The 19138-nt window shown below is 38.8% G+C and overlaps 1 protein-coding gene across 2 annotated transcripts in view; it reads right to left on the reverse strand.

Annotated features, from left to right (window-relative positions):
• Positions 1–19138, reverse strand: part of CTTNBP2 (cortactin binding protein 2) — a 164208-nt gene that overhangs the window by 8903 nt on the left and 136167 nt on the right. For both annotated transcript variants that reach the window (XM_023228243.2, XM_026454312.1), the window contains exons 15-21: positions 15767–15919; positions 15408–15595; positions 8898–9076; positions 5932–6137; positions 5422–5607; positions 1924–1987; positions 339–471 (exon numbers count right to left, since the gene is read on the reverse strand). In XM_023228243.2, the coding sequence (XP_023084011.2) occupies positions 339–471; positions 1924–1987; positions 5422–5607; positions 5932–6137; positions 8898–9076; positions 15408–15595; positions 15767–15919 (1109 nt within the window). The remainder of the gene's footprint in view (positions 1–338; positions 472–1923; positions 1988–5421; positions 5608–5931; positions 6138–8897; positions 9077–15407; positions 15596–15766; positions 15920–19138) is intronic.

Genomic DNA, 19138 nt, shown 5'->3' on the forward strand with positions numbered 1-19138 from the left:
AAAAAAAAAAAAAAAAAAAAAAAAAAAAAAAAAAAAAAAAAAAAAGGCTGCCCAAATGAATTGATGTGACTTGTACTAATGCAATTAACACACAATTTTACCTTCAGGTCTTGGAGGAGTTTGGAAAAGCAGGCTTCACAAAGTAGAGCTCCTTTATTGTATAAATGATATTTCGGAAGAAATGGCCTTTCTAAGCAAGGTGAGGGATGGTTTGATTTGGCGCATTAACCATGCTATTCAATAAGGAATTTCTTTTAGGGAATTGTGGTCCCCCAAAAGTCTCCCAGCTATTGAGTAGAGCCATTCAGTGCCCCCCCTCCCCCATTTATACTGCTCACCTTGCTGATATCAGACTCAGACTTGCTGGAGCACATGCTCTGAAGTTCCTTGACAAGATCTGCTTCGTCATCCGAACCCAGAGAGAGTCTCTGATCCAAATTCAACGTCAGTGACAGATCATTCTCTAAAGACCTTACGCAAAGTTCAGAAAAACGTTTTTCAAAGTGAGAACAATTCCCAATTTGGAAATCTAGACACTGTACCTTTTTTGGGATTTGGTGTGGGGTAGGGAAAATGTTTTTAATATCCTTTAAAGTATTTCATAAATGTCATTTAATGCAACAACCCACTCCCATACCCTGAGAGACTGGAATATTGGTAAGAAATTTCTACAGGATTTTGATAACTCCTACTCAAATTCTTGAGAGGATAAAATTTTGTTTCACAAAGAACTTCACTTTGATGTACAATATTCCAGGCTCCCTACTATTGCTGTTTCTTCTGTCTCCCAGGCCAGATAGGATGCTAAACACTGGCACAGGGGACAGTGTGATAAAAGGGGACAAACATGAATTTCAAACTTGGCTCTATTGCTAGCTAGCAATATGATCATGCACCAGGTTTTCTTAACACCTCAGTTCCTGGGTTCCCTTTTCTATAAATAACCCTTATGTGTACATCCTAAGGTTGCTGGAAAAATGATACAGGCTGTTGCATGTCATGGATCTAGCTGTGGTCCTGCCAGAAAATAGCATGCCATGCAGTTTCCTTCATCTCCCTTCTCTCTCTTCACCCTCCCCTCTTCTCTAATGCGGCAAACCAGTGGACATGATCCTAAATATTACCTGCCAAGTGACAGGGCACACAAACTGCCTAAACATTTTTATTCTATAATTATACAAATCATCCTTTATACCTCCATATTTGCAAGCTGAAATAGTCAATTTCTTAGGAACAATATAAGAAATTATCACTATAAATATATAGCACTTAAAAATTACGCCTGTAATCCCAGCACTCTGGGAAGTCTAGGCGGATGGATCACAAGGTCAGGAGTTCGAGAGCAGCCAGGCCAAGATGGTGAAATCCTGACTCTACTAAAAATACAAAAAATTAGCCAGGCATGGTGGCAGGCCCCTGTTAATCTCAGCTACACAAGAGGCTGAGGCAGGAGAATCACTTGAACCTGGAGGTGGAGGCAATGCTGTGAACCGAGATCACGCCACTGCACTCTATCTAGCCTGGGCAAGAGAGCAAGATTCTGTCTCCAAAAAAAAAGTCATGCTGTTTCTGTAAATCTGTGGAAAAGTCATCTAATGACTGTCTAAAAGTTCACAAATGCATAAACAGAATTTGATCAAATGAAACCTATCATATTTCTGACCTTATTCAACATACTACAAGCAAAATAGTCTTTATATTGCATTATATTAATCTTAAGGAACAGTTTAGATGTCATCCAAAGACACCATTCATTAGATTTCAGTTTAATATCAGCATTTGAATGACATACATTATTTTAAAAGCACATTAACAGCATAATAGTCATACAAATAATTGCGAACATGGAACATTTAAAATAGTAATTGAAGTTACTTGATTTATCTTTGTTTGCTGTGAGTTAAATTTGAAAGGGGAGCTTACTTTTGTTTTGACAGAGAAGCATTCCTGTTATAATTCAGCTGTGATATAGTCTTGTTTTTTATACCTGTTAAAAAAGAGAACCATTTTCAATAGATCATTGTCCCTGTGCCTCTTGAACTCTGTATTTCAAAGAAACAGACTGTGGACTTTGCAGCACTTTCATACTGTTCTTGGATTAGTATCTACCATTTGAGATGTTCCCCAGGACAGAGGCTCTGGGCATAGCCTCCCGCACAGGCATTGTGGGAAAGTCAAGGAATAGCCAACTCCCTCGAGTACATTTTGGTGGAACTTGGTACTAATAACACTACCTGAAGCTCAAGTCAAGAATCCTGAATCTCGCTTTTACGGATGGCCCTTCTCGCTAGTCAAGTCCCTGGTTCCTCAGGCCCTTGTTCTCGAAGGACCAAAAGAAGATTTAATACCTGCCTTTGGATGATGGTGATCACACTTTCTCTACCTTTGTGTGCATTCTAACACTACTATGTAATCAAGTATAGTTTTTGATATGTGGCATTAGCCATGCACTTGTAGAAATTTAACTTTTAACAACTTTTGCATTATACAGAAAAGAAAATATGAACAGGGTACAAAAAGTCATTGAATTTAAAAAATGCTGAAAATCATATCAATGTTTTTTAAACTGCAGATTATGACATAGTTAAAAAAAAAAACAAAAAACAAAGAAAATAGCCTGTATTGATTGTGTATCAGTTATACAAACATACAAATGCAGAGGTTTGTGTGTACAGGTGATGGTATAAAATGTATTTCTCACTATGGGTTATGGTTAAAGTTGGAGAAACACTCTTATAAACCATTTTAGACTCAATGTTATGAATGCATTAAAACAGTTGCTTTTGAGTGAATTCTAAAAATATTAATATTGTCAACACAAATTTTCTCTAAAGAATGTTTTTGAAAAGTAAGTATATCCTCATTAAAAGAAGATCAAAGAAAATCACTGTCAAGTTTCTTTACTCATACTTTTGTCATTATCATCCAAAGCACTGACTAGTGGCTTCTACTAATCACTACATAGTGCACAGCCTTGGGTTCTGCCTTAAAGGCCTGGGATGTGACATCAGGCCTTTCTGTTTTAGGTCAGAAAAGAAATGGGCTGTCTCTTTATCAAATTTTATGAGCTTCCATAGTGACCTGCATGTTAAAGGGATTCCTGTGTTGGTTTTTTTTTTTTTTTTTTTTTTTTTAAACAACCAAAGTCACTGGAACTATTGTAATAATCATATATACAATGGAATTATTAGAAAAATTTACCATTATAAGAATAATGAGAGGCATGTCAGTCATGGTTTCTAACCCAACTACAGACTCATGAATTATATACTTTGTAAAATTAACTTTTAGAAATTTCCTTGTTGAAGTCTATGTAAACTCTTGTAGCGTAGTTTTATTCTGTCAAAGAAGCTCATGCTTCAAAGAATATAACATTTGATATCAAATAATAGTTCTAAAACAAATTACTAAAAATACAAATAATTTCAAATCTATTCATCTTTTTTTACATTTAGCATAATATAGTTTTCTGAGCCAGCCTCTTCCATGATACTGCTTTAAGTTCATATTCATTTTGATTGTCCACTCTAAAGCATATACAAACACTTACTAACTTAGCTCAAAAAGTTGGTCTTAAACATTATAGAGATTCTAATAAACTTAGAAATGACACAGTGAAGAGCCTGGGTGTCCAGTTATCTGAGTACCCACAGATCATTGCATGTCTAACAAGATTAGGGTGGCATGGACTACAGAAAATCGCACTGGGCTTGCAAGAAACAATTATAGAACCACATATTTCCAGGAGAGGTGATTTGGAGCAGGTGTTCAAGGGTTTCTGAACCTGAGTTTTGTTCTCTGTAAATGGAGATCATTATCATTGTCTTAGAGCTTTCTTGCATACCGAAAGGACTAAGAGCAAATGAATGGTATAATCTTTGCTACAGAAAGTCACCTGGGGGTCTATACTACATTGATGGGCTGGAGTCCAGTGATTCTTACTCCCTGAATCAAACACTCTTGACAACTTTGGGAAGTAATGACAAGCTCTGAAGATCAAAACAGTATCTAGTATCAATATAAAATGCTTATCTTTTTAAAAAAGTATAAGAAAATTCATTTTATTCAGTAAATTTTCATTCACTTAAAAAAAGGGTCACAATTTGCTATCATGCACTTAGGGTAATGGGGGAGCCCTAGCCCTATTGATAGGATTAAAAAACATTAAATTGCTATTAAAATTAACAAAATACAAGCTTAAAAATGAAAATTAACTAAAAGCAACTTTTTTACGTTTTTAAAAATACAAGATTTTAAGCACCTCATTTAGAAACCCCACTGCTAAAAGGTGGCATAAAATTCCACAAAACAAATACTTTGAGAAAGGAGGCAAATGAATGACATAATCTGAAGTCCACGGTGCACGTGAGGTGGAAATTTCCTTTCACTTTTATTCCAATTTGTATTTCTTTTGGGAAGGACATTTATAATTTATATAATGGCTGATTATGCTATTATCAATGCCAAAAGGAATAGGTCTAACCCCAGAAGATACACACGTGTTACATCTTCTTTGTTAGATGTAACACACTTACATAAGCTTACACACTTATTTTTCACGTGATGTCCCATCATATGAAATCTGTCCAATTTATTAGAATGCCTCAATGAAGGCAGGAATTATTATTTTATTTTTTTTTGAGACAGAGTCTTACTCTGTCACCCAGCCTGCAGTGCAGTGGCATGATCTCGGCTCACTGCAACCTCTGTCTCACAGGTTCAAGCAATTCTCATGCCTCAGCCTCCTGAGTAGCTGGGATTACAGGCATGCGCCACCAGGTCCAGCTAATTTTTGTATTTTTAGTGGAGACAGGGTTTTGCCCTCCTGACCTCAAGCTATCCACTCGCCTCGGCCTCTCAAATTTCTGGGATTACAGATGTGAGCCACCATGCTGGGCCAGGAATATGTTTTTTCACCACTCTATTTCCAGTGTCTAGACTAGAACCCGGCACATGGTACATGTCGTCCATGAGAAATAAATGTGTACACCTGATTCACCTGGAAAGGTCTTAAATGAGTATCAATATGTCTCTACACGTATTTTTTTTTTTTAATGTAAGATTAACTTAGGAGTGACATAATAGTAGAGAAATAAGCCAATGATTTTATTGTGCAATAATGCAATGATTATACAAATTGTGAACACCAAGATAAACAAATTAATAAATGACCATTAACAACTTAAAGATTAATTTTGGAATTCTAGTTTGAAAGTGGTATTTTTCAGGTAGGGATCTCCTATATATTTTTGGAAATGTACCTACTATATAGTTTGTTTATTCCATGAGAATGTGCATTGAAATACTTAAACTTTGTTTTGCCAAATGCATAGTGATACAAATGAAAGCACATTTGCTTTCAGACACTGGATTGGAAATTTCCACCTCCTTGTAGGCAGCATGGCTACCCCGGCCCCTTACCTTCGGTGCTTAGGTCTGGCTTATTCCAGGTGGGTAAAGAGAAGCGGCCAGACTTCCTGCGAGGACTGGTGTTCACCTTTCTCCAGGCACCACTCTCTCCTTTCTTTTTGTTACAGCTGTTATAACTGGAAACTATGGATAAAGGGAAACTTCCTCCTTTGAAATCAGCTGTATGCTGGTCTAGTTCTGAAACAACACAAATCACAGCAGGGATAATGCAGTTTCACTGATTAAAGCAAACTCCATTTCTATTTCTCAAAGATATGGACTGTTCAAAATCATGCACTTGTTTAATATCCAAGCTGGGGTTTTGTGAACCAGCACAAACTTTACTTGGAGGTCTAGAATTCAAACATTAACCAGTAATTAAAATCACAGTTCTGGAACACTGCTATAAAATGTATACTTTTCTAATTACAAAGAGAAGACAGACAGCTCTCTATAAACAACTTTTAAAAGGTATTTTATAAGGGAGTGAATTTCCTCTCCTCTCTGCAGAAACCCACATACCTGCTCTGGGGAGGGGACAGCCATGCAGTACAGCTTTATTTAGCAAGATGCTGAGAGCAGCTTTGACCACAGCCTGCTGTCCTTGGCTAGGGTGTCTTTTAGCAGTTGTCTGTCCAAAGCCAGGTTGTCTTTTCACAGAGGCTCTTGACAATATTGCTTCTTGAACTCTGGGCGCGATGACGCCATTCCACAGCTTAGACATCCACCTAGCAGGAGAGGGGCCGATTCATCCCTTAGGAGCAGGCTTCTCAATAATTATACACAATTCTACGAAAGGACAGTTTGAAGACTATGGGGAAAAAACATTAAGTGTTTCTATAGATATGCTACCTTTCCCAGGTAGTTTTCAAATAAGTGAAATTATCCAATACAAAAGTAGTTTGAATCTTTCTCAAAAATACAATGTATTTCAAATGAAACTGATTGTTTATATGTCTCTCTCAATGTAGAATCAATGCTTGAGTGCTGAGTGAATGAATGTGTGAATAAATACATGGAAAGGAAGGTAAATTTAAAGACTGAAGAAATCTGGAAAAAAGATTTCCTAAAAGTCCATGTCTAAATAGCTTCAACTTCTTTGTTATACCTCCTTAATAAAGTACACGTATACTGTATTTTAATATTTCTGAAATTGGGATCTTTTTTTTTTTTTTTTTTTTTTTTTTTGAGACAGTCTCGCTCTGTGCTGAGGCACAATCTCGGCTCACTGCAACCTCTGCCTCTTGGGTTTAAGCAATTCTCATGCCTCTGCCTTCCAAGTAGCTGGGATTACCCACAAGTGCCACCACGCCTGGCTAAGTTTTGTACTTTTAGTAGATATGGGGTTTCACCATGTTGGCCAGACTGGTCTCAAACTCCTGAACTCAAGTGGTCTTCCTGCCTTGGCCTTCCAAAGTGCTGGGATTACAGGCGTGAGCCACTGCGCCCAGCCTGACATTTATTGTATAATCACTGGTAAATTAAATTTGCCTGTCCCAAGGCAAGGGCTCACTGTTGCGTGTGGGTGAGCTCAGTTCTATTGGGAGGATGGGGGTCAACCAGCTATCGCCTCAGGTGGACTGTTTGCATTAATAGCCATAAACAGTGGGACTTCAACCCAAATTTGCAGCACTCAAAATTAAAACTAGATTATGCTTTGTTGCAGTATTTAAAAAACACTTATATGATTAAAGGCTATAGAAACAAAACCACATCTCCCAGGTCAGGAATGTTTTCAAAGCTATTAGACACTGCATGAATCTTTCAAGAATTGTCAAAAACTATGATCCATCAAGTTTCTCTCTTAATGTCTAGTGCTATGCAATTGGGGAAAAATAAAAGTACGATAGGGAACACACACAAAATTCTGGTATTTTACAACATGAATCAAAATTATGCAGTTATTCCTAAAAGTGCTACAGCATAAATATGATAAGCTGTGGTTTGAAAAAAAAAAATCAACTCCTTAGCCATTGGTAGACAATTATCTGCGGCATTTCTGCACATCTGGTGTTAGTTTTTGTTCTGAACTATCTTTTCAGTCTTGGAAGACAGAGAAAAAGGTCTCCTTCAGGAGCAGAGGGCAGAATTGTTTCCTGACCAGGATAATAAAAATAACATCTTCCAGGGCCAATGGTCGACAGAGTTGCAACATCCCTCTTTAGAAGACTTGGAGGGATGGGAAGTGGGGAGTTCCACAGCTGTGAGGCAAATCCAGCATCCACATGGGCTAGTATGTATCACCCCGTGGGACTTCAGGGGTAACGAGAACCTATGTAAAAGTGAAGCTCAGGCTGCCTGCTGTGTTGTGGATGATGAAGTCCTGTGTCCCTCACTCAGCATCCTCAACCATGGCAGGCTAATATAGTAGCTTGCAAATAGGGTAAAAATCTTGGAACCTCCACAGTTCTTGACAAAGACTACACTCCATATAGGAGAGGTCAAAATTGGTTCCTAAGAATCTTGAGACTCTGGATGTAAAAAAGACTAATTTAATTGACATAATAATGAAGAAAGTAGTAATTATATCAATAAGTGTATTTATTTTGTAGCAAAAATCTAAATGTACATTTAATATAGTACTTCTTTCCCACCAATCAGCTGTTATAAAAATGGTGGTTTGTCTTACAACAGAGAAAATATACATATACTTTTTAGATACAGGGTCTTGCTCTGTCACCCAGGCTGGAGTTCGGGGGCTTAATCAAAGCTCACTGCAGTCTTGACCTCCTGGGCTCAATTGATCCTCCTGCCTCAGCCTCCCAACTCAAGTAGCCAGGACTGCAGGTGCATGCCACTATGCCTGGCTAATTTTTTTTCAAGTGATCCTCCCCTCTCAACTTCCCAAAGCAATGGGATTATAGGCATGAACCACCACACCCAGCCGAGAAGATATTATTTCAATCTCTTGCTTTCCAAGACAGGCTTCTGCCTATGACACCAGAAACTACAGAATCAAATCTGCTTGCTGGTCACAGAACCATTACTAAACTGGATGGTAACAAATTTTTTCTCCTTTCAATTTTCTCCTGATTTTCTGTTTCATTAACCTTATTGTATATATGTCTGTTCTCATAAACTGTTTCAAAGGAAAACACAGTAAGTACTGAACATAGGTCTCAATAAAGGGAGAAGCTTTTCAATTCATTAACAGAATGCAGGTTTTTTTGGAGGGTGTGCATACAATACTTGATGAAACTTCTTATGTGGGACCTCACTTAGGAGACTCTGCATAGTAAGCCAAGCATAACTTGGATGAGAGTTTTCTAATAGAGGAAAAACCTAGCTCTCAGCAAAAATGCAGCTGCCCCAGGGGAAGCACCCCGTAGACAAGCTGTGGCCATCCTCTGGAAGAGCAGAGAGCACTGGCACTCTGTATCAGTGACAGGAGGTGGCACAAGGCAGCCTGGTCAGCATCCTCACCCTCAAACATCTGAATTGGCCATGTCTCCATTATAAGCAGAAAACTAATGAAAAATGGCACTTACTTCACTGTCACTTGGGCATGTCCAGGAACTACAGGACAAGACAGGAAATATTTTGGTCCAAGAAGTGCTTCAGGTGTGCCCAAGCGGGCCAGGCAGGAGTTAAGCTGACGCCAGACGGTCAGAGCCCAGTCGACAATCTTGCACACAGGATCGCAGGGTGAGGGTGCCTGACCTTTGAACTAGAGAGACAGGGAGGTAAAACCCAGGGGCTTGGTTTAGAACATTTTGTTTTTAAAAGCCCAAAATTAAAAATATAAAGCTTTAAATCAAAACTGAAAATGAGTTGAATTTTATGTAACTTTACTTGGGATGGCTGAATGAGGGATAATAACACACATTATAGCTGTGCAAACATGTCAGTGTGATAAGCATTTTTCTCCTTTAATTCTCACCATGAGCTTGAGTTAGGCATTTTTACCCATTTTACATATCAGGAGCCTAAGGCAGGAAGAAAAAATAACTTGCCCAAGGTCCTACAGGTAATAGTGACAAAGCCAGGGCTGGAGTCTATTTATATTTTTTATTAAGGCACAATTGACAAAAATTATATATATATGGTGTATATTATGATGTCTTATGTATGTATACATTGTGAAATTATTCAAATAAGCTGATTAACATGTCCATTTCTTCACATACTTATGTTTTATGGTGAGAGCATTTAAGATCTACTCTCAGCAATCTGCAAGTATACGTTAACTACATAGGGTTTATCTTTAATAGAAAAATAGGATACGGCATCTCGCTGAAATAATAAAGGAGTCATTTATCACATTTAAAATAAATCCAGTAATCACTATTAAGCTAAAGAACTTCCTCTTCTTCCTCAGGCTTAACATTTCTGAAGCTCTCTGTTCAAGCTTCACTCTCTATGGTCAGCCAGGGCTGGAAGAACAGGCTTAGCTTTGTGGGCAGCTTACAGAGGGAGACGGGCCTCGCCAGCTGCCTCATCAAGACCGCATGTAGAGGAAGGCAGAAGGAGGGCAGAGCTCGCATTGGAACTCGGTCCCCAGGGAAACGTTACTTTTTCTGGGAAGGCCGAATTATTCTCTTAATGACTACCTAATAAACTGCTTCTAAAGCTCAGACTGTTAGATATCGTAACAGAATCACATTTCACAGTTGCCAAAGGCAGAATGTAATCTGTCTTTCCTAAGGACCTGAACAAACAGGTGGGCACCCCTTCTCTCCAAGGTGCAGATGTTGTTTATATGAAATTTCTCCTTTTGCAAGTTGGTTGTGTTACGGGAAAAGTGGTTACTGGACAGTACATTAAAAACTGGTGTTTCATTAAAAGGACTATCCAATAAACAGACTTTCTAGTAACTACATGTTTTCATTTCCTTCCCTAGAGATATATTCCTTCAGCGTTAATGGATACTCTTGTGTAGAGGTGTGTATGCCTACTATGTATTCTATGCCTATTTGTTATTGCTGCTAAGGAGGAGAAGTCCATGTTAGTTAGTATACTCATGAAATACAGAGGACACAAAAGAAAAGGTGTGAAAAGCTAATGATGAGCAAGTGATCAGTTCTGGTGTGGTTTCATGGAGTGGAGGAAGCCACCTGCCTTTTTTTTTCTTTCGAATTTTACCAGGTGGAAAAAGGAGGAAATTGAGCCAGGCCCTTTATCTCTCAGATCTCTTCCAGACTGGCAGTCTTGCAGAACAGACAGACACAAGCTGCTATGGTAATTCGAAAGAAGAACTGACTAAATACAGCATGGTCAGGAAAGACAAATAGATGAGGTGGGACTTCAGCCGGGTCTCCCACAGGACGTCCGGGACACGGGATTGGTCAGGGGAGGTGGGAAGTGTCCCAAATACGGAAGAGGGAAGGAACTGTGCAGGAGCAGTCAAAATGGGTGCTGACGTTTGCAGATAACAAAAGGGATGAATAAATGACAGACCTCTGCAAGTAAACAGTCTATGTACCTGTTATTAATTCAAGGTGCTGGATCTGATCCCCCACCTAGCAAGTCCCCTGAACAAATGACTTCACAGCCACATAGTTGTCCTTGAGTTTTCCCACATGCCAACCTCCTCCTCCCTAGGCCTGAGATGTGTTGCAAGTGCTACTCCTTCTGCCCAGACCCCCTGCCTCCCTATTCTCAGCAAACTCTTCTTCCTTTAGATAACAAATTAGCGTGACCTGCAGATCCTTCAATGTGACCACAGATAGAGAGGCCTCCACCCCAAATTCCTAAAATAAGTGCTCTTCCCACTTCCGCCCGAGTTTCTATAGTGGTACTTTACCTGTTCCTTTCACAGCACGTATTAGCCACCTGTTTAATTAGCATGATTTGAGTGTTGTACCCATGAAGTCGGACAGAATCAGAACAGGGAACACAGAGTTTAATCTGATGTCATTTATCAGATTTGTGGCCACGCCACTCAAGAAGAGACAAGGCTTCAATAGTTGAGTCCAGTCCAGTGGTGAAATAGCATGGGTAGAGGTTACAGATTCAAATACAAACTGAGAACTAGGTAATGTGTAAACTGAATCTACCCCCCTTGGAAGGCATGGACTTAGATACTTGCACACAATGACTATTGGTGGGACTCTGCTGATTATTTTCCTATTACCGAGGAAAGCCTAAGGCCAGATCACAAGTCCTCAACAAGCCTGGCCAATACACAGACTTGGCCAGCCAAGAAAATAACCCGGAATTTTCATGGAAATAGAACCCAGGTTTCTTGAGATGGAAAAAACTGGGGGGCATGGGGGTAGGAGTTATATTATTATCTTCATTAATATTCAGAATTAAATATAATCAAACATGTTATAGGTTAGGATGAGAGAATCATATATTGGGTGTTTTTAAATACTTGAAATGTTTACAGGAATCTCATATATTAGAATAGCTTCATGTCCAGCTTAAAATGGTAACTGAGTTATTGATTTAGGGTTGTGATCTTAAGAAGGGGTAAGAGAATTTTATTAAGTTTATGTAAATGGTACAAGAATTAAGAGAACATTTGAGCCACTGGATTTATAAATTTAATTTTCTGGTTTTATAAGAGTTAAGTACTTGGGAAGATTTTTCAGACAGTAGAAATTTTTATAAAGAGAAATAAAATATATTAAAGTTTTAAAGACCAAACTATTTAAAGAAATGTAATTAAGCTATAAGAGTCCCTTCAAAGGTGATTGTTAAATTTTGCTACATTTATACATAGAAAGATAAAGCTTATACAATTAACTTAAAAGCCTGAGGGAAAGCCGGGTATTTGGATGTACAACCCTAACAAACTGAATACATTTTTTAAAATAGCACTTGAATAATGCCTCCTGAATAAAAACTGTCCTCCAAGGTCCCAATTCCTACAAAGATCATTTCTTTGTGAAGGTCTGTCTTTACAATGAGAACACTAGCTCTCTGAGGGTGAGAGGAGCCTCCTCTTGTCCCACAGTCCCCAGGCCAGGGGCAAATGTTTACAGAATAACCAGCTAACACTGTTCTGATGCACTTATCACACTGTGTTTTGATGATCAGTTTGCATGGCTGTATGTCCTTTCAATCTTAGTACTGGATCTTCCTTGGTGTGCCACAAAGCGAGGATTTAGAAAACACGATGACTGACCCACGGGAAGAACAGGCTGAGAAGTTCTAAGTCTGGATGACTGATAACAAAAAAGGAAGTCGGCGGGGGAAGCCCGGAGTTAGGTTTGGGGACGGGACATGTTGAGTTTGTTACGTGTGTAGTGTCAGATGGACTGCATTATATAGATCTGTAGCTGATTACATGAACTGAACACAAAATAGAGGGGTACGCAGACAAAGGAGAAAGCTGGATGAATTTTAAAACATGAATCCTGGAAGAAATATTGTTTACATGTATATATAGTACCTCACCAGGTATAACAAATAGTTAAGTGTAAACTTAATGAGAATGACATGAAATATTTCATATTCTGGGTAAGTGACAAGATGCTGTATCTAGATTTGTAGTATGTTCACCTGGTATTAATGGTAATGAAAAACAATTTTATTTTACTAAAAGTAAGGTGTCAGATAAAATGCTAATGTCACCAAAATGTACAGAGCTTTTTCAGCATAAATACATTTTTCCAAAATTTCAAATTTGCACATTTTAAATAACACCATATAACACACATGACCTAAAGGGAGTAATTCTTTTTAGAATTATATTTTATACAAATCAAATCCCTTTTCGGTGGTATGGAAGATTCACACAAAAATAAATATTTATTCACTTTTAGGAGAAATATCCCTTGATTAGAGACCAGGCACCGAAAATAACTTTGTATTTTATAAGAAAGAAGATTCACATAAATCTTTGCTTTACCAAGTAATTATGACATTAAGACAGGACAACTGTGAACGTTGGTATGTCCTACATGAAAGAAATAATGTGGCCAAGGAAAAACAAAAAAATTGATTCTGTGATACCAGCAACTCTATTAAATTGATATCACTGTATTATCTGAGGCTTTGGGATTTGTTACAATTTTCCTTCTCTTCAAAAGAGGAATGAACATTACATAACTCTTTGATATTTTTTAAGCAACAATTCTGAGATCATGTATTATATAATTAATGATAGTTTTATTAAACTATCATTAAACCTACTAAACCTACTAAAAAGGGAATAATTGTTTTTTATTAAATACTAGTAGAAAGCCTAGTATTGTCCTGAGAGGTCGATTTTCTTATCTCTTTCCAAGGAACTAGAAGAAGAAACTGTGATCAATTATCAGCGTGCTGTAAGTGTCCACAAAGATTAGGTTCTGTGACATTACAAGATTCCTGATATTTTGCAGGAGTCATCCGTTCCCTTGTACACACACCCCAGGGACTTTTCTATTCACCTATTTGAAGTGCTTATTGGTAAAGGAAAGGCATTTCCTTTTTTCCACTTTCTATTCTTTGCAGCACACCCCACTCTCAAATGCAATGGAAAAGAGAGTGAACTTGAAGCTTGGAACTTTCCTTTCAAAATCAGTTAAAACAATTTTTATCAGAGAGCCAGGGGGAGGGAGGTACACTTTACCTGAAGTAGTGCCAATCTTACATAATAGAACTGGTATCTTTTCTGATTATTTATGTGAATTTTATCTTTGGTAATGAGATTTAAATATTGACAGTGATAAAGTTAATGGAAGTATCGGCAATTTGAAAAGCTACAGACCTATGGCTGTTTTTACCTCACCATTCTTCCTTCTTGCTGAGATCATACAGTGGCTGGGCTTTGGCCAAAAGCATATATTTATGATGAAGTAACTGATTTAAATATAACATGGGGTAGATTTCTCTCATCAAATTAGGAATTTCAGATATTAATTCTAATTACTAGTGGCAGACACTGTTTAATGAATTCCCAAAAGCCATTCTCACCCCACACTTCTCCCCACCACTATCTCCCCGGCCCCAGCACACATGCCTGCACACACTCTAACAAAACAGATGCAGAAATTTGTTCAAGCATTTGGTGGAGAGCTTCAATCTTGGAAAAGCAGGTTTGGCCATGGTCTGGGATGAAACCAGTTTTGGTTACTGAAACATTAAAGAGAAGTCTTATGTTTCTGGAAAAGTGCTTTCCTCCCTGATGAGGAGACTGAGGAAGCCGAAGCTCTCTATCCTTCGCTGCAGCCCGCTTCCTGCCCTTGAACATGTTTTCACAAGGGCACAGGGTCTGCAGCCTTTTGGGCACACTGCAGTCTTGAGGGGAGAGGGTCAACAGACTCCCTTGAACCTGGGACCTGAGATGTTGGACACCTACCACAAGACATCTGGTTATGTGAGTGTGAAAATCCTTTCTGTGAAGCAGCTAGCAGTTGGGGTGTTTTGTTTTTAGCAGCTTAAAATATTGCAGTAATGCAATGACAATACTGTCCTTCAAATGTGGCCCATTGTGCAGGCTTAAATGAGAAAATCTTACTAAATCAAGCTCTGTTATTTCTAATCTACTTGACACTCAGCTACTGGCCCACTTTAAAAATATTAAATAATGATGTGTTTGATTTGGTCAACTCTCAATTATTTTTATCATTTGGGAGAATACAGAATATTTATTTTGTTATTCTGTGAAAGTCACTAAAAGTTATTATTACTCTTGAAAATGTGTCAAAAGATACAGAATTCTACTTATTCATGTGGCTTAATATTTACCATAGCATAGTATAACAGGCCTATTGTAAAATGTGCCCACAGGGGCGTATGTTTTGAAGGCCTCAAGAAAACAGGAAGTTTTCCTTAAGAAGAGTGATTAATTTTCTAACCAAGCCTTTTACGGCATTTAGAACTTGGTGAGATTCCTTGAGAACCGCTGATAACAACGGTAAAACTGATTTGCTTTTTCTCGTACTTAATGCAGTGCAGAATTTGTTATGGGTTTCACATTCATTACGTTATGTGGCCCTTCAATGTCAAAAAAACTGTACTTGCCCAAGGCTGCATAGTTAGTAAGTGGTGGAACTCAAGCTGAGATCTCCTGATGACTAAAACCCCTGCTCTCCTGGCAATGGGCTGCAGTTGCTGTTTGTTACCTTATTCACAACTTTCCTTCGTAAGAACCTCTGCAGCAGTCCTTGCATGGGCTCGCCATCCCACCGCAGCTGCACCCAGCGGAAATGCTGCTGCACCAGCAAGTCGGAGCCCTGGAGACAGGCCTTGGCAATGGTTCCCATCAGAAAGCAGTTCTCATGAAAGTAATAACATTCGGACATTCCATTTCCTGAAACAAACCAAAAGCAATGGCCCATCCTCAGTGAGTTATGTTATGGGACCAATTCAAATTAAAATAACTTAAAGAACATGAAGTATAACTGGTACTCTGGGAAACAGAAAGATTAGAATAAATAGTATGGAAGCTTGCTTCTCAGCATGGTCCCTCTATTAGCGTTACCTTTTTGGAAAGTGCAGGGGCTTTCAGTGCTGCGATTTTCAAGAGGTGCCAAAAAGTCCCTCAATAACTCAGACAGTGAAGATTTTTCCAAATTCTCTAAAATGATGATGATTTTCTTCTTACTGGGAGATTGTTTCACTGGAATCAGACAAGCTATAATAAAAAAGGAAATTCAGTGATTCAAGCTTTTGACAAAAATTTATACAAATTGGCAAAACTAAAAAGTCTGAAGTTATAAAGCATTAGCAAAGATGTGGTGTAATGGAAATGTTCTTAAATTGCTTGGGGAGTGAACAACTCTGGAAAACTGTTTGGTATTATTTGATATGTTTGAACACACAGCGATCCAACATTCCTTGTTCTATAACAAGTCTCAAATGGAATCAACCCCCATCCATCAACAATAGAATAATGAATAAATAAGAGTATGTTCGTACAACAAATAGAAAGTGAACAAATGACAACTTGCACAACATGGAAGACTCACAAACAATATATTAAGAAGCAAATCACAAAAGATTATATACAATGTGTTTTCATCATGTAAAGCTCAAAACAGGCAACACTAAATCTATAATTTAGGGATTCATATGCAGGGAGTAAAACTATAAAGAAAAGCTAAGAAATGATTATCATGAAAGAGTAGTGGTTACTCCCAAAGGGAAGGGTTTGCGGTAAGAGGGATGGACCACACAGTCACATTCTGAGAGCTGAGAATATTTTACTTCTTGGCCTAGTCAGTGGTTACATGGTTATTTTATTTTAAATTATTAATTAATCTGTAAACATAAGTAGTATGTATTTTAGTGTATCTATTTCATAATACAAAAGGTTAAAAGCCCTTTAAATTATGCATATGTAAAATGTTCATAAAATTATGTAGACAGGTAGTGGCTCATGCTGGTAATCCCAGCACTTTGGGAGGCCAAGGTGGGCAAGATCACTTGAGCCCAGGAGTTCGAGGCCAGCCTGGGCAACATGGTGAAACCTTGCCTCTACAAAAAAATACAAAAAATTACACAGATACGGTGGTGGGCGCCTGTATTCCCAGCTACTTAGGAGGCTGAGGTGAGAGGATCACTTGAGCCCAGGAAGTTGAGGCTATAGTGAGTTGTGATTGTGCCACTGAACTGCCGCCTGGGCAACAGAGCAAGACTCTGTCTCAAAAAAAAAAAAAAAAAAGTAGGACCTCAGAGAGATAAGTAAATCCCTCTCTCCATTTTCCAGATCTCAGAGGTTGAAGTAATTTGACTGTGGTCTCAGAAACAACGGTAAGGGAGGAGTAAAATCCAGGACTTCCGACTCATATTTTCCCATTCCTTTCACTCAGAATGGGAATGGCTGACTTCGTGTCAACCCAAAATGAAAGTTGGAAAAGTAAATGAAAAATTAATATTATATATAGGAAATGAATAAGGGCACAAAACATACTTAAAACAGTACCTGGCACCTACTAAGCAAAAACTATTAATATTTTAGTTAAAATGTATTATATATGGCACTTCCCATATACTAATCAATTACAAAATAAAATCACTTTAGTTTCTTGAAGATGCTAAGATGCCACAGTTTTAGTCAAATCAACCTTGAAAGTCTGATTTGAGACCAGTTTAAGATACTTGAGAGTAACATTACCAAATAGTCTACTTTTTACAAATATTCATGATAGTATATTCTCAATTCCTTCTTGTTACTATAGACACAATGCATTTTCATTTTCAAAAGAGCTCCTTGAACACTGTAAATGAGTCTCTTCTCAGACAGAAATGGCTTTTCTGGATGCTATGAAAATTTAAAAACTAGAAGGCTAGAAACAATCACAGCCACCTCGCAATCTAGCTGTACTTGTGGAGGGCCGTTAACACTAGCATCTAGCGTGTGTCAGATCACTTTCAACACAGCTGTTCGGTAAAGAATGCTAAAATTCTATGTTTCTTTGGGTTCAAATATTATTTCAGAAATAGATGTATTGTGGAAATATGAGAAATCCGTAGTTGGTTAAAACGACAATGGAAAACTAACAAACATTTTTAATTCAGTGATTTAAAAAAACACACAGGATTGATGGTTTATGTATCTGGTTTTCTGTAACTGAGGACTGAAGGTCTCCAGTTTTTCCCTGATTTGTGTTAATTGCGTTGCCAGTTTAAGTGGCTCTGAAGCTGCTGCAGCCAGCCAGAATGTATCTGAAGGAAGGAATATTTCCTTGCATTTCAACAAATGTTTATTCAATGCCTCTTTGCTACAGGTACTACATGCTGAGTGCTATGGCATGCCAGAAGTGACTCATTCTAACTGGGGGTGTGTAGCATTTTACTTACTTTTTGAGACGGAGTCTCACTCTGTCACCCAGGCTGGAGTTCAGTGGTGTAATCTCGGCTCACTGCAACCTCCACCTCCCGGGTTCAAGTGATTCTCCCGCCTCAGCCTCCCAAGTAGCTGAGATTACAGGTACACGCCACCATGCCTGGCTAATTTTTTTTTTTTTTTGTATTTTTAATAGAGATGGGGAGTCACCATGTTGGTCAGGCTGGTCTCAAAGTCCTGACCTCGTGATCCACCCGCCTCGCCCTCCCAAAGTGCTGGGGTTACAGGTGTGGGCCACCGCATCTGGCCAGTATTTTAAACTAAGTTTAAGAAATGGCACTGGCCGAAGAATGGAGGCTGGGCAGGACTCAATTCTAGAAGGGAATAGGGCATCAGATCAAGGTCAGAATAGTTACAAAAGCGACATCATGGTGAGCTCAAAGCTGATCCATATGGCAAGTTGGGCCAGGGCTGGGAACTTGGGATGGAGCCACAGGAGTGGCAGGGGGCCCAGCAGTCACAGCTGCGGAAGGCGGGCTGCATCTTCGTCCTGAGCTGCATAAATCACTGGACCCATCCCCAGTGATTCTCAGCGATTCCGATTTAATTAAGCTGTGCTGGGCCTGGGACACTGGCATTTCGTAAAAGCTCCCTAGTGACTAGAACGTGCAACCAGGGGCGAGCTTTGCTGATAGGAAGCCTCAGGACCAAGCCAAACATGAAAAGTAGAAGATCCAGAATGTCTTCTTGGGAGGGAGCTACCGGTTCTGGGAATCAGTGGAAATCTTTAAATAGGGGGATAAACAGGATTTGACTCCTGCTCTGAGATCCTCGCTGGTACAGAGAACTGGCCGATGAGGAAAGAAATAGGAGAACACACCACCTAGACTCTTACTGCTATGGTTAAGGAAAGAGATGATGGGAGCCTCACCCAGGACCAAGGCACAGAATGAAAAGGCATTTTGAGACCGAATCAGTACATCTCAGTGGTTGACTTATTGAGAGGGGGCAGAGAGGAAATACTGGAGACAACTCTGAGGTTTCCACCAGAGAAGAGGCTGAGCG

Source organism: Piliocolobus tephrosceles, chromosome 8, assembly GCF_002776525.5.
Source record: "Piliocolobus tephrosceles isolate RC106 chromosome 8, ASM277652v3, whole genome shotgun sequence".
Lineage (NCBI taxonomy): Eukaryota > Metazoa > Chordata > Mammalia > Primates > Cercopithecidae > Piliocolobus > Piliocolobus tephrosceles.